General features: G+C 43.6%; 1 protein-coding gene across 8 annotated transcripts in view; it reads left to right on the top strand.

Moving 5' to 3' along the window:
• The window catches only part of Ablim3 (actin binding LIM protein family member 3), a 114,702-nt gene that overhangs the window by 32,586 nt on the left and 65,997 nt on the right, over positions 1-16,119 (top strand). For all 8 annotated transcript variants that reach the window (XM_051201135.1, XM_051201134.1, XM_051201141.1 and 5 more), the window contains one exon: positions 11,861-11,998. In XM_051201135.1, coding sequence (XP_051057092.1) covers positions 11,861-11,998 — 138 coding nt within the window. The remainder of the gene's footprint in view (positions 1-11,860; positions 11,999-16,119) is intronic.

Here is a 16,119-nt window from a genome sequence, read left to right as displayed (position 1 = left end):
TCATTTGTTTGTTTGTTTATTTGTTGAGGCAGGGCTTCTCTGTGTAAAAGCCCTGGCTGCCCTGGAACTCACTCTGTAAACCAGGCTGTCCTCACACTCAGAGATGCACCTGTACCGAGATTAAAGGTGTGCACCACCACCGACTGACTTGAATGTTAGATCTTAATGAATTTTCATTTAAAAGGCCACATGACCAGTGTGTGCTGCCTAACACATCAGATAGTCTGTCATCAGCTAGAGTCATCTGTTTCTCTTCCTGCCTCTGACAACTAGTTAGCAGCAGATCTTGAAGTCAATTTATTAGTAGCAGACAGCATTTTAAATGAAATGAATAAAATGATGGGATGGAATGGAACTTAAAAGAAAAAGAAAAGGTGAGTAAGTATTAATTTAAGTGTGCTGGGCTTTGTTTCACAGATTTATATCCTGGGATTTTATCTAAAAGAAAAAAATTTTTCCAGTGGGTCATGGCCCAAAAAAGTTTGAAAATTGCCTCCTGCCCCTGAGCTATGTCACTGAAACCTTGAGAGTAACAAGCTTATGTGCAGCTCCATTCTCCAGCCTGGAACTCTGCAAGACATCACTGCAGGAGTATTCTGTCCCTCCAGGTCCTACAGGCATGTAAACAGCATGTGGCTTGTCTCAGATAGTAATTGAAAGTGCCTTTGTGGTCATCTGCCTATATGAATGCAAAGACCCAAAACTGATGACCTACAGGCAGAATCAAGTTTTCACAGGCAGGTCCTCTTAAGGATTGGCATGTGTGTTTTCATGACCACACTCCCTGGGACCCAGTAGTTTTTCCCACGTTTGGGTAGATAGTCTCTTCAGTTTGGGTACCTTGGTTGGGTTTTGCCATCCCCATCATCTGCCTCTCATGGCAGTGTGTGTTAAAGCCTGTACTTGCTATTCATTAAAATGACAGAAAGCTGGTAGACCCCAGAATGCAGCCATTAACTTCTCAAAGAGTCAACAACAGCAAAGGAACACGTTCTCTCGCAAAGAAGACAAGAATGATGGAGAGTGGAGGAATGGAAGGGGGAAAGGAGGGAATAAGAAAGAAGATAAGGATAAGGAAAAGGAGTTAGAAAGATGACTAATACCCTCATAGCCTGGGGGAGGGGAGGCCTGAAGCTGGGTCAGGCTTCTGTGGAGTTCAGATGAAGTTCTAGTGAATACCATGAAGGTCATGAGGGGACCATTGCAGGACTCTGAGCATTTGGGCCAGGACCTTATACACCAAAGAGAGCCTCAAGAAACCCTGAAAGATCATCTGAGAGCTAAGAGAGAGTTTAACAGAGCTTTCGTGATTCCATAACCTGTGCCCTGCCCTCAGATGAGATGACCCTGGCCTGTCACCCAGTGTTTTCCGTTTCCCTCAGGTCTGATACAGCCAGCACAATGATGACCTTGGGGGCTCCTTCCCTTCTCAGAGGCTCAAGGTTGTGTCTGTAATAGGAGAGATGTGGGTAGAATGAGGCAGGTGCAGACTGGGGTGAACATGATCTATTTCCACTACCATGGCTCTGAGTCCAAATACCTGGCTTCTCAGCTAGGATCTGAACCCAGAGCCTTGACTGTCTACACTTCCAGAGAGAGACTAATTGTGGCTAAGGAAAAGGGAAGTGGAGGAGGGGGCATGTGGTCTGTAAGACCTTAAAACACAAACACCAGGCCACCAAATAAAGTATGTCTGGGAGGCATGCCCAAGCCAAACAACAACTGGTCCAGGAAAATTCCCTGAATTATAAGGACAGAATATGTTTGCATCCTATGTGGGGGGAGGAGGGAGCTTAGAAATCTCTAGGTATTTCTAGAAAATTAGGTTTCTCAGTCCCTCCACTCTAATGAGAAAACCTTTGAGTCCAGGGAAACCAGTTCGCTAACTGATACTCCCAGGATTTCTCTACAGTACATGGGAGCTGGATGGCCTGCCAGGGTCTCAGGAAGCAAACATTGTATAAATATTGAAGCCTCTGACTCAGGGGCCAGGGGACTGAGTCACTCAGAGCACAAAGACAATTGCCAACTTCCTGAGTGCCTCCATTTTCCAACATGGTTCACAGGGCCCCAGACAAAACCCAAATGGCATTTTTCAGATAAGCTGTAAAGTGACCCTGGAAAGGGGCTGCCAGGCTGGAGTGAGACAACCACATTCTCCTCATGGAGAACGTCCAGGCAGGCCTTAAGTGCCGGGGACTCAGCAGGGAGAAGAACTTGCCCCTGCCTTTTGGGGTGCTCTAGACAGGAGATACTGCTGAGAACACCCCACCAAAGAGGGGAGCAAAAGAGAAGAGTGGGCCTCTCCTGGACTACTGAGGCCTAGCACACTCGGCTCCAGCCTTTTCCTGCATGATGACTTCAGTCACATTAATTATCCCCTCTGGGCTTTGGAATTCCCTGCAGTGTCTGTCTCGTGAGTAGTTGTGAGAATTAAATGATATGATGACCACGAAGCACTTAACACGGGTTTGGTACATGATGTTTGCACAATCAATGCTGGCCACTTTATACCCTTTTCCAGGCTTTTCTGTGCTACTAACTGGGTGTTTGTGCAGGCAATGAGGGATAAGAGAGCTGGTGTTGATTGATGGGAGCCCTCTCCAAAATGGAAAAATAAAAATCCCAAGGCTGGCAGAGACCTAATACAGTCTTCCTTGCTCCATCCATCGTCCTTGCCTGTCCCCAGCCATTCTTGCACAGCCTGGATAGTGGGTTGGTAAAACCCCATAACCAAACGGCCAAACAATATTTTTGGAGCAGTGAGGGTTAGCATCTTCCCTCCATTCAGTGAACAAGGCCTCAGGGCCAGGAAAGGCGGCAGAAAGCAGAAGTTTCCTGGCTTTAGAATGTCTAAAGCCTGTGCCTTCACAAGAACAGAAGGGCTTTACTGCAAATCCAAATGCTCAACACAAAGCATAAATTAGGGAGGACAGAAAGAGCTCCTATCCCAGAGCTAACAGGATTATTCCTCTGCCTAGGGCCAGGGAGGGGGCTCTCTGAGCAAGAAAGGAAAGGCCATCTAAACTGAGCCCTTCAAAGGAAACCCAGTGCCAGCCCTCTGGATAGAACCCATGGACACAGGCACAGTCAACAGCAGACTGGGTGGGAAGGGAGGCAGGAAGGGACAATGTGACTGAAGCAGGGTTTCCACTTATAGAAAAAGAGAAACAGACACACATACACACACACACACACACACACACACACACACACACACACACACACACATATATATATATATATAGAGAGAGAGAGAGAGAGAGAGAGAGAGAGAGAGAGAGAGAGAGAGGCCTAATTCCAGTAGAACCAAGGAGAATTATTAGAAATCAATGTGCCCTGTGGCAGCTCTCTGCCACAAAGCCCATTTCATGTCAAACCCATGTCCTTCTGTTATAGCTGTCTCGTGGCAGCGGCTGTCAGACAGGGGCAGCTTGTCTGGCCAAGAGCGTGCTGCTCTGACATATGTACCGACAGCACTCTCTGGAAGAAGGCGGCCACGACTGTGAAGCATGCTGGTGTGCCTGGCAGCAGGGCTGCAGAGGGCATTCTGTTGCCTTTAAAGAGGCCTCGTGTGTATCAGACTGCGCTCTCAACCTGCTGACCTGGGAAATGGCCAGGCCAGGACCATCTGTGGGGAGACCTGGGGAACTGAGAAGACTCATACCTCCATCCTGCTATACAGATGCCAGCATCCACAGGGTTTGTCTCTCTTGAGGTCCAGCATGCACACCTGCCAAGCTCTTTTGACCTGAGCCAGGGAAACTGCTCAGGGCTGAAGTACTCTGGCCTGAGAGCAGCCATCATGGCTTTTTCATCCTCTGTTAAGGGTGCTGGATTGAATGAGTGCTACTCTGTACTCTAGGATCCTCCAGTCGTCATTTCTGGATCTTTTCTCAATGGCTTTCAGGAAAATAAATGGCCACTGTCAGAGGAAGTTAGAGGCCCTTTTAGCTGCTCACCCCAGTGCTCCTCCAGAAAACCCTGTGCCAGCAGACCACCGCTGTGGTCAGAGCATGGGTTTCAGGGTCACACTGACTGGCCTTTTACTAACTGTGTGATCTTGAGCACATAGTCTCCATTCTCTAGCCTCAGTTTCCTCATCCATACAATAAGAGGAGTGGTGTTCTTCCTTGAGTGAAGGAAACTCATTGGGAGGACCCATGCAGCTTGCTGAACACACTTCCTGACAGAGAGGAATTTTATTTATTGCCCTGGTAAGCTTCACTTCTATGTTTACCCCTCCTGCTTCATCCTAGGCTTCTAAATCTTGGAAACTGGCCCTGGCCATTTATGCAACACTAGACCTCAGCATGGCCATTGGCTTGGGATAAGTTCTCCCTTCGTAAACTCTCTGATCATCTTTCTGTAACCTGAGCTCTGGGCCAGGTTTGCCTATTCTGGTTATACAGATTTGACAACCCTACCCCCACCCTCTGAGCCTCAGTTTGTTCATTTGCTCAGTGGTTTCATAAATCAGTTCAGTCTTCCTTTTACTCACCCATCAAAAGAGAAGGAAATCAGCATGGTGAGATGAACATGTACTACATGCTTGATGCTGAGAATAAACTAGTAGACAGAAGCAAGGTCCTCACCCTCATGGGGCTCCCAAGCAGCTCCCAAGCCAGTGCATACATATAACTTCTCAGCCCCTGTCAGCCCCTCTCAGCCCCAAAGGTCTGAGCATTATTATCATGACACAGACATGGCCTTCTGTAGTTACCAAAACCAGCAAATCACTCATTTATCCTAAATAAGCACATACCACAAAAACCCAAACTCTCTCTTTGGAAACAACAGATGTGCTCAAAATACTCAGCACAGACAGATCTTGTCTCATTTCCACAGCAGGAAATGTCCAGTTCACACTTTTCTGCAGCCCCCAGAAAGCCTTAAACAGAGCTCCTGAGAAGGAAGAGGTTGCTCACGATGGCTAATGGTTGGCAACCAGCATCCACCAGGAAGGGACAGAAAGCAGCCCTTGCTGGGTTTGTCCATAAGTGGATTTGAGAACTGTCTGAGCCAGGTTCAGTGGCTAGCTGATATGGGTAATTTCAGAATAATGTCTACAATCTATTCAAGGTAAGCATATGGGACTTCAGAAGGCCTTTGAAATTAGTTATTGCTTTTTGAGCCTAAATAATTTGTCAAAGAGTACCCTAGGCACAAACTAAGTTACTTAATACAAATATTGAGCTATTCCCATTCTAAAGATAGGAAAATTGAGAGCTCAGTTTTGCAAATTGCTCAGTCACACAGTAATCAAGCTACAAGACTGTAATCCAAAGCGCATGCTACCCCAGCATCCAAATGTGCCCTGTGCTTTTCCTCTTCCAGTGCAGAGATTAGTATCTCTGTGATCTCATCTTCAGAATCTAGATCCTGCCAACAGGATTGTTTTAACTCTGAAATCAAACCCAACATCCCATTGTGGGGTTACCAGATCTATTCCTATGCAAACCTCCTTAACCTGTCACACAGCCACTTTGTACCTGCAAAGTGCCGGGATCCACACTTGGTGCTCCTTGGTACTTTACCAGTACTTGAGAACACACTCAGGGTACTTTGGTTCTAATGGAGTTAGCAAGCTATATGTGGCAGCTGCTGCACCCTGCACCCCACCTAGGTGTGCTCTCGCTGGGCCTCAGGCCATTGCCAGATCATTGCTGAAGCAGTGGCTTCTCTGCTTGATGTTTCACCTTGCAACCAGAAACACTGCTGTTTCTATTACACTTCTAGCCAATTAGTCAAGCTGTTAGGCGGTCTCCACGTCAGTTTTGTTGCTCTTTTAATTATACTCCAGCATAGGTGTCTCTACATTTTTTTTAAAGAGTATTTTAAGGACACTCTATTAAAATATGAGAACATTCTTATCTCCAAGGTCAGGTGACCCTTGGGGAGAAGGAAGAACAGATTGCACAGGTGGCCCATGGGGAGAAAGAACATAACTTCCTTTGTAATGTTTATGAGGGAAATCGTGCCATTATCAGCTTTTAAAGAGACTAATAAATCTGACAACATAAAACAGAGGCTACTTCGAATGTAAGACCATTTAGTAGAGAGGATAGAGTGTGGAAGATGAGAAACCCAGAAAGAGACCACACAAGGCAAAACCATTTGTTAATTAGAGCGAGCCTCATAAATCATGTTGTCTAAGATGGGTGGTGGCCAATACCAGAGCTGAGGCTGGAGAAGTCATATGATTTACCCGAAATTAGAAAACTAGATGCCAGCAGAGAGGGAAACAAAGCCCAGGTCACTACCATCCCTCTCAGGGAAAGGCACAGGAAGGCGTAAAAAGATAGCCAGAGAGGAAAAGCAGGTGCGGAATCAGCTGCTGAATCAGACTCACGGAAACAAGCAAGTGCTGGTAAAGATGGGGTGAGGGGCCTTCACACACAGTTGGTGGGGATGTAAATTAGTGCATCCGCTATACACATCAGTATGGAGGTTCCTCAAGAGCTAAAAGTAGACATGTCATATGACCCAACAATATTTATCATCAATATGTACTTGAAAGGATCTAAGTAGACATACAACAGACATGTCTGCACACTGTTGTTCATCAAATAACTGTTCACGAGGACCAAGTTCAAGAATCAACCTAGGTGCCCAACAACAGATGAACAGGTAAAGAAATTGTGAGATGTGTGAGAGTTACACATTATGTATATGTACATATATATAATGAAGGATTTTTAGCTATAATTATGTTGTTTACATATATACATATTTATGATTTTTAAAATGTGTATGTCCCTTGATATAAGTCTGTGTACCGCATGCCCCTGGAGGCCAGAAGAAAACATCAAATCCTGTGGAACTGGAATTACAGATGGTTATGAGTCACTTAAATTTGTTGGAAATGGAACCCTGGGTCCTCTGGAAGAACAGACAGTGCTCTTAACCACTGAGCCATCTCTCCAGCCCAAGAAAATCAGTGCTTTTTACACAGCTCAGAATCTGTTACCAGATCAAATTTAGCATGTGTGAGTGTGTGTATAAAATTCAGGATGTATTGAGTGGTCCCAATTACAAATTGGTTTTTTAATGTGACTTTAAAATTTGGGGGGATAGAAAATGAATGATTTGGGCCAGGTGTGGTGGTGTATGCCTTTAATTCCAGCACTCAGGAGATAGAGGCAAGAGGATCTCTGTGAGATCTAGACTAAACTCCAAACTTCATAGAAAGAGTCTATGGAAAGAGAACAAGAATAGTTTATTTCAAAGGTGATATCTGTGAGATAATTTACACAAGTTGTTTTTGTATTACCAGAACTCAAGCACGCTTCATTTCTTTTCTTCTGCCTCATGTTGTATTTTTGAAACTATTACTTACTTGCACTATCCCATATGGTAGCCACTAGCCATATATGACTACTTATATGTAAGCCTACATTAATTAAGATTAACGAGAAACTCGGTGTCGAAGTCATGCTAGCAACATTTCAAATGTTCAGCAGCTACATATAGCTGATGACTAGCATACTGAACAATGCAGATATAGGCTAGTTTTGCCAACCTGGCATGCACCACTACATAGCACATTCTAAGGACTGGCAACAGCGATGACTCTCACCTAAATAATTATTTTTTTATTTTTGGTTTTTCAAGACAGTGTTTCTCTGTATTGTTTTGGAGCCTTCCTGCAGCTCTGTAGACCAGGCTGGCCTCAAACTCATAGAGATCTGCCTGTCTCTGCCTCCCAAGTGCTGGGATTAAAGGTGTGGGCCACCAATGCCCGGCTCACCTAAATAATTCTAAAAGAAGCCAGAGGTTCCCTGGAAGCAAGTTGAGAACATATCACATAATCTATATTGCCTAAACTTGGCAATGCCATGAATTGTATCACAAGTAAACAGAATTACTGTCCCATAAGGCTTGTCACTTCCCTTAAATAATGGACAAGTTCCTTACACAACAGTAGTTTGGAAATCTGTATATGAATCAACCTGGAATCTAAAAGACCTTTACCCACAAGTACGATAAATTTTGTGAATTCAGCTCACTACTTTATAGGACTCAAAAGGTGGGATGAGGGGATAGCCAGGAGAAAAATCAACAAGTCGAATCTTAGCACTTGGGGTACAGGATAGCTCAGTGACAAAACTTGTTGGGCATATACTGCAAAGCCCCAGGTTCTGTCTGCTGGCATTACAACCAAAATCCAAATCCAAGTAACTCAGCATTTCATAGGAGCTACAGACGGGTGGAGAGATAGGGCACATGTTTCCCACACATCCCCATACACACCTACACAAAGAATATTGTTACGTTAATTTCCTAATCTAATTAGCCAAAAATACAAACTCTCCCTGGAAATGAGATAGCTGCCAAAGCAGGGGCATGGGTGGCCTATCTCAGCCCAGTATCCCTAACCCCAGCCAGAGGTCTGTTGACACTTTCTAGTATTTAAAAAAAAAAAAAAATCTTAGCATACCTGGAGTCGCACCACCCTTTTGTGATCAGCATCTATCAGCAACCTGGAAGAACTCTCACAGGAGTGAGTGCATGAATGTCTGCTAATGAGCTACTTAGAGACATCACACCCTCATGGTGCTTTGGCAGTGCACAACATTCTTATAACAGCATCCTCATCCTGGGGGTGGGGAGGGAAAACAGAGTTAAGGTTTCAGCCCATAATGGCCAGTTCTCACCATCTACCCCCTCTAATTTTATCTCTTTTTACCAGGCTCAAGACTGAATTCTGATGGAGGATCATGCCCACAAATGCCCTTTCTAAAATTAGGAAAAAATTAATTGGCCTTGAATGGTGGTTCTTGAACTATAAGACAGATTGAATCAAAGTTATGGATGGGCATGTGTGCTGTGGGTCTGGTGGGGATTTGAGAGCCTTCCAAGCTCTCCTCACTGATGGAGATGGCTGTACTATTTGTTCTTATTTCATTTTCAGGCTCACAGCTTTGCTTCCCTTGGCAGTGGTATACCACCATGCTGCTCATATGAGCAGGATTTATATTTTCTCATGAACCAGAGAGGAGGAAGGAGTGTAATGTTTTCTAGGGGACTCTGAGAAGAAATTAGAAAAGAAAGAAAATGTATTAGAATAGAGGGGATGCTTCTTGAAATATTCTAGGTGAGGAGCATTTTTCTGAGCTGTGGAGACACACTAGTCATGACATCAGTCAACATTTCCAGGACACACACACACACACACACACACACACACACACACACACACACACACCTGGGCATATGCATGGGTGCACACCAGAGACCAGAAGATGTCAGATTCTCTGCAGCTGGAGTCACAGGAGATTGTGAGCTGCCTGTTGTGGGTGAAGCAAATACTCTTGACCACTGAGTCATTTCCTAGCCTTTGGCAAGGCTGTTAATGCATTTTTTCCTGTGCTAACTCATCCAATTGAGTTGATGATTTCTTTACCTGGCCAATGAAGGCATTTCTTTGATTTATCTTTTCTGTCTTCAATTTAGGACAGAAAAGAAAAAGAAATGACTAATAGAGAGAGAGAGATTATGAAATTGAGCCAGGCATCTTGGTGACACCTATAATCTTAGCACTTGAGAGGCAGAGTCAGGAAAATTATGAGTTCAAGGTCGATGAAACTCTTTTTTTAAAAATTGATATTTTCTTCTACCCTACCTACCAAAATTCTAAGAATCTAGTTCCAGGGTTAAGCAGCCAGATCATTGCTCTTTAGTGCATTTGTAATTCTGGACAGCTGTAAGTAAGGAAGAATCAGAATCTCTGTCCTCTTGTCTTTAAAAAGAGAAGCGTGAATGCGATAAGTTGAAGAGATCATAGACCTCCTGATCATGAAGCTAGCTTGAAGATGATGTGGGAAACACTAAATTTCATTAGGGAAAATATCAGGTTCCAGACTGATCAGATAGGACAGTCTTGGTTGTGTTGCACTAACGAAGTCTTGGAGGCCACAACAACAAAAATTTGTTCTTGCCCATGAGGCATGCTTATGCATGAATTCAGTCTCCAGGATCTTGGGTACCATCAAGACTTCCTTCACTCAGAGCCTAATAGGTGAAGAGAACAGCAATATGCAGATTGAATACTGGTTCCTTGAGGGAAGCAATGCACACACTCTCCATTCACGTTCCATTGCTGAACAAGTCACCATGTGCACTCCTTCATGTGCCTAGACGGCATTCAGATGCCAGTGAACAGGCTACAGCTACACTAGGTCTAGAACCTCAAAAGGATGTGGTCTTTAGATCCCCTCTGCAGTCCCAGGGTACAGGTGAACTTATAATGTATGAAGTCTACATGCTAAGTGGTGTTTTCAGAACCAGAGTGAGCCTTCTAACAGAGGATGAACAGGTGGTTTTCAACTATGTCTTCAACTTGGAGTGGAAATAAAGGAACTAAATAATGTTTCATCAAAGAATTCTAAGGCTACCTACAAAAAAGACTGGGTTTCTCAAAGGCAAAGTTACTTCATCAAGGTGCATCAGATGACTGCAAATATCATTTCAACCCTGAGGTCTTGTGATCTAGGCAGGTACCTATTATTCAATTCCAAGATTTTAGGGTAGTTGAACCAACTACATCTCGTGTAGAACTCAAAAGTAATCACAAGCAGGTCTAAAGAGAAGATTAATCATTACTAGATCTCTCCAGAACTGCCCAATGTTGATAGTGGTACTTGGCATAATGTTCTATAAAACTGTGAAAGTATTGTTAGAGCCATTTCAGAAATCATTGGAAATTCTGCCTCCATTCAAAGTCAAAATTGATTTAACAATTTCTTTACAGAACTCAAGTGAACAGCTCAAGCACCAGTTTTTAAAATCAGGCATTCTAACACCATACAACCCAACGATACACTTAGTTACTTCTAACATGCTCAGACCTGATCATCAGAAAGAAGCAGAAGTCTTTGTTTTCCGTAATTAAACTATTGTGTTTCTATGAGAGGAGAAAACCTAGTAGATCCATAAAACCACTGTAGCTCAGAGCACACAATGATCTAATATCTGAGCCAAGGTGTTTGAGGCAGTGTTCATTAGTAATGTATAGTATGAGGTCATGAGCAGGGGAAAGTACCCATAGCATCTTTGTTCAAAACCAAGGCTGCGGGTAAGTCCCACCATACAATGTGGGTGAAGGTGAATGCTTCCAGGAATGGCTAGATTCACAACACATTTAATTATATATATACATATATATATATATATATGTATATATCTATATATATGCTGCATGTTTAGAAATCTTTTACTGTTGCCAGATTTTTTTTGCAACCCTCCCCCACTTGCTTATATGAACCCAAATGAGGCATTGGCCCACAGTTTAAGGAGTTTGAACTGTAGAATAACAATAAAACATATGGTACAGGAAACACAAAATGAGTAACAACCATGTATTATCATTGTTAATTATCCTATACTATACGTGGCAGTATGCGCTTTCCGGGACTGGCAGTGCAATATCATACACATGACTAAAACCTTGTTCTAAAGCATCACTCCATCAGAGCAGCATCAGGCAATAGTGCATTTCCAGCTCCTTTCTGATGCCAAAGGCCCCCTGTCCTGTATCTGACCTTGGCCCAGGCCTCCTGAAGCACATGATCACATTCTTTCCTCTTCCATTTCTCTTTATTTAGCAATCTGGCTTCTATTGTTGCAAGGCAAGTCTATGTGCACGGCTGAGTCTTTGTCTGTTGGAGGAGGCACATGGACTCATCTCAGAGCTGTTCAGGACCTAAGTCCGGCAATGTGCTGGGGGCTTTAGTGTGGTGGAGTTATAATTTCTACCCTTCCTACTTTTTATTCTTCTAGTTAAGATTATGATATCTTACAGCTGACTTTTCAAAGAATTAGAGCCTCCTAGACAGTGATCTCTTGTTTCTCTTTACAGTTCCTTACCAGCAGAGTCCTTACAGTCCCCGGGGCAGTGCTAATGTCATCCAGTGCTACCGCTGCGGAGACACCTGCAAAGGGGAAGTAGTCCGTGTCCACAACAACCACTTCCACATCAGATGCTTCACCTGTCAAGGTAGGAGGCCGTGCCTCAGCTCCCTTCTCAGATCCTTGGCTGTTCCCTGCCAGTACGTGCCTAGGGACAGGGAGAACAAACTGTTGAGACAGCTGTAAAGGCCAGCACTTCCTTCTGAGAACTCGCTCTTGAGTGATGTGGAGATGATTGAGATTAGGGCTGAATGAGTGGATGTGAGAGGAAAAGAGGGCAGTCCTTAAGGCTAACTTCTTCTTTTTTTTTTAATCATTTATTTATTTTTTACTTTGTATGCATTGGGTTTTTTGTTTTGTTTTGTTTGTCTGCAAGTATGTACAGGGGAATCAGATCCCCTGGAACTAGAGTTCCAGACAGCTATAAGCTGTCGTGTGGGTGCTGGGAATTGAACCAGGGTCTTCAGGAAGAACAACCAGCGCTCTTAACTGCTGAGACATCTCTCCAGCCCTCAAGGCTAGCTTCTACATTGGAAAAGACTGCTGCTTGTGACTGTCAGTGAATTGGAGAGTGAATGATGGTTTAAGCTATCATGGATAAACCCAGTCTGGCTTTGAGATGTGCAGCTGTTCTTTGACAGTATGGGCAGTTCTCAACAAGGAAGTCTAACGAAAGAAGATTCGCGTGACTTTCCTAAGGTTTGCCATTTGGAAACAGATGTTCTGTTCCTACAGCTTACCCACATAGAGCTGACTCACAGTGCCCTACATCCTACGCCAAGGCTAGCTCATAGTTCCCAAACAGAAAGGATAGCTACAGCACAAAGGGAGAGGGGCTCCTCTGAAAGAGTTCTGTCGCCCACTCCAGGGTGCTGACAAACACCTCTCCTCGTGCATCTCCCATCTCTGCCTCCAGGCTGCCAAATTCACAGAGCAGCCATTGCCATGGTGGACTGCTTGTGAATTTGACCTAGAACCTGTCACTTGCACCTGGTGATCCCAAGTTTATGTTCTGGAAGTTTGATGTGTACTTTTTGTTTGCTGTTCCCTGTAACTGCCCTGTGGATACCCATAGCCTGGTCTTCCCATGACAAATTATATCACAGGTGCTCCAATTGAGCCCCGTTTGAAATGACTCCCACCTATGGCATTATCTTGAAGCTTGCTCTTTGACCCATTCTAGGTCCTCAATATTCTGCTTAAATCACGATCCCCAGAATACATTACAGTTCTCAAGGTCAGACAGACACAGCAAGCACTATGTTTCTGTCAATGGAAATCATACTGACTTGATTTCTTAAGGACTCAGTTCTTCCCATTAGCTTATATTGAATTTATGGTCAATGGGAACTTCCAGCTCTCTTCTTACCAATAATCACCTCAGTCTCACATATCTGAGATCAGCTTCCCTTGCCACAGAAAAGAATTCTAATTTCCTTTCTTTATGACCCAACTGGGCTTTGTAATTGAGCAATATGTATTTCATATTCTCCAATTTATTTACAGAAGCATATATAGAATAATTTTAATTTGTGCAGTTTAAATTTTATATTTATATTGAGAATTGGCAAAGCCTTTAGTACACTTGCGCTATACAAGTATTTTGGTGAGTGACCATTTTTACATCTCAGAAATTGGGGCAGGACAGAAAATAAAAACAATAAAGAAGTCATAAGGGAGAGATGTGTCATGTATCGCTGCAATTAATTTTCTGAAGAGAGTGTTAGCAAACAAAACAAAACATAAGCATGCACCAGTGCCTGCACATGGCTTCTCACTTCCAGCAGGCTGACCTGGCCTCCTTCATGTGATGGTGTCAGATCTCCAAGCACAAGAGGATAGATACCCTTCAGTAATCAAGACCTTTCACACCCCAGCTTGGGCCATACTTGTTCATGTCCTACTATTGACAAAGCAAGCCAATAGCCAACCCAGACTCAAGCCTTAGCTGGGGAAATCTGAAGCCTCAGATCTCAAGGGTGTGAATGCAGAGAAGGGAATCATTTGGCCGCCTGCACAGTCCCCACAAGGAGACTATAGAGTCTCCTTTGACGGAGATTTTAAGGAGGAAAATAGACCATTATTTTTTTTCTGAATATTTCTAGGTCAGCTGCTTGGAGGTAAAACAAATGACAGGATTTGAGTTTCCTTCACTAACAAGTAAGGAGATTCGTTGCCTTCAATAGACTCCTCATTTAGAATTCTGAAATGTCTGCGTGTGCTTCTTGCAACTCTTTCAACACGCTACTGTGCTGAGATAAAAGGAAGGAACCGGCAGAGGTCAGAAACAGTCAGGGGAGTTGGTAGAGGAACAGCCAGTGTCAGATTTCATCCCAATGGTTTGTGCAAAGCCTAAGCGGATCGTGGAGAAAACCATGCCATGCTAGAGCCACCAAAGCTGGGATATAATAGGAAACCATACAGCAGAGGCCCTACAGAAGGCCTACTCACAGAGCATGATGGGAAAAAATGGCTCTCAAACAAAAGCAAAGAAAATAGCAAGGAAGCTTGCCTACTGGGTACAAGAGACTGAAACGTCTATAAAACTGTTGAATCCTTTACATGATTCACAGAGGATACCCATATTGTGTATTCATTTTATGAGTCAAAGTATATTTTTAATTTCTATGAATAATTTTATTTTCAACATGCCATTTGTAGAAATGAAAATCTAACAGATCCCTACAAAGCAAGTTGATAAGTGTTAATAAACAGACAGACATACACCAAAAAAAACTAACTCTAGGGCAAGGTGGTGCATGAAACTTCACAGGAGAGGGGGTTGACCAAAAATAAAATGAATGTTAAATGAAAATAAATCTAATAGTAGGGGGAAAAAAATCTAAACAATGAAACATCTTACGGTAGCGAGCAGCCTAGCACCTGAGAAGCAGAAGTTCCAGATATCAGGCCAGAAACAAAAATCTACAAAATAAAACAAAAGTCCAAAATGGGAGCAGGGAGGCAGGAGAACTAGGAGTTGGAGGTCATCCTCCGCTGCACTAAGTCTGGGACCAGCCTTGGGGATGTGGCCCTCTCAGAAAAGAACAAAGACAGCTACAGCCAGCCACCTGCAGGTGAGGGTCTCAGATGTGGCTCTGAAGGGTCTGCAAGACACCTTCCCTGGAGATCCAGGAACCCTTGGAGATTGGTTCATTGTGGGACACACCAGTTCCACCTTGATACCCAGATGCTGAGCCTGCTTAATGCTTCCAGAACTTTGAGGAGCCAGGGGGCTATGGTTGTCACAGAAAGACTCCCACCTGGACCCACACTATCCAGCCCCAGTAAAAACAGCTGTGCTCGCTGACCATCAAGGAGGCCATCTTGGGTGATGGAGTGGCCCATGGCTCTCCATCTTTGTTGCAGGCACTGGTAGTAAAATGACTAGTAAAAGGTAGAGCCTGAGGCTGAGTCAGGAAGAGTAGGAGGAGTGCTCAAGGATTGTTACAGAGCAAGGCTGGATAAGGTATAAGATACGGTACATGCTCAGTGGTGCCCTTCTGCTTGGGGTCACATCATTACAACTAAGTCTCAACTTGTTCCTCCAGTTGAATCTGGTAGCCAGGACCTTGCAAGCTTCCCAGTCAGGATAGGGGTTCACTGTGAAGTGTTTCTTCAGTAACTGATACTACTCAAAAAGATATAGGAGAGCAGGGAATGGCAAGACGCTTCCAACTTGACTCAGATCAGATCAGTTCAGGTGTTTCCCAGAGTCAAAGATTTAAAATGTAGATTCATACTTGACAAATAGTAAAAGCAAATAATAATTCTTTTGGAAAGAACTCGGCTTTATGAGAAAAATGAGTAACTCAGAGACAAAAATGCAAATCATGGAGAAGAGAGGTGACAGAAACAATGGAGAGTACATATTAGAATGTACATTATCTATAACTGTATGATAAATCTCTGCAGGAAAAATAAAAGAAGCAACCTACATACATCAGAGTGAAACCTCAGGTCATCAAAGATAAAGAGGTAATCTCAAAAGAACCAGAAATAGAAGACAGGTCATCTGCGTATGGATGGTAAATAGGATGCCAGTTGGTGCTTTAATATCAACAAGCAAGCCATGAAAGAAGGATGTTCTTTCATATACTGGGACGAGGGGGGGACCCTACTTGTTGAAGTAGGATTATGTATTCATAGAAACCATTTATCTAGAACAAAGGCAACCCCACATAAAACATCATACAAGCTGGGGAATGA

The sequence above is a fragment of the Phodopus roborovskii genome, unplaced genomic scaffold, assembly GCF_943737965.1.
Source record: "Phodopus roborovskii unplaced genomic scaffold, PHOROB, whole genome shotgun sequence".
NCBI lineage: Eukaryota > Metazoa > Chordata > Mammalia > Rodentia > Cricetidae > Phodopus > Phodopus roborovskii.
This window is presented reverse-complemented; position numbering and strand designations above follow the sequence as displayed.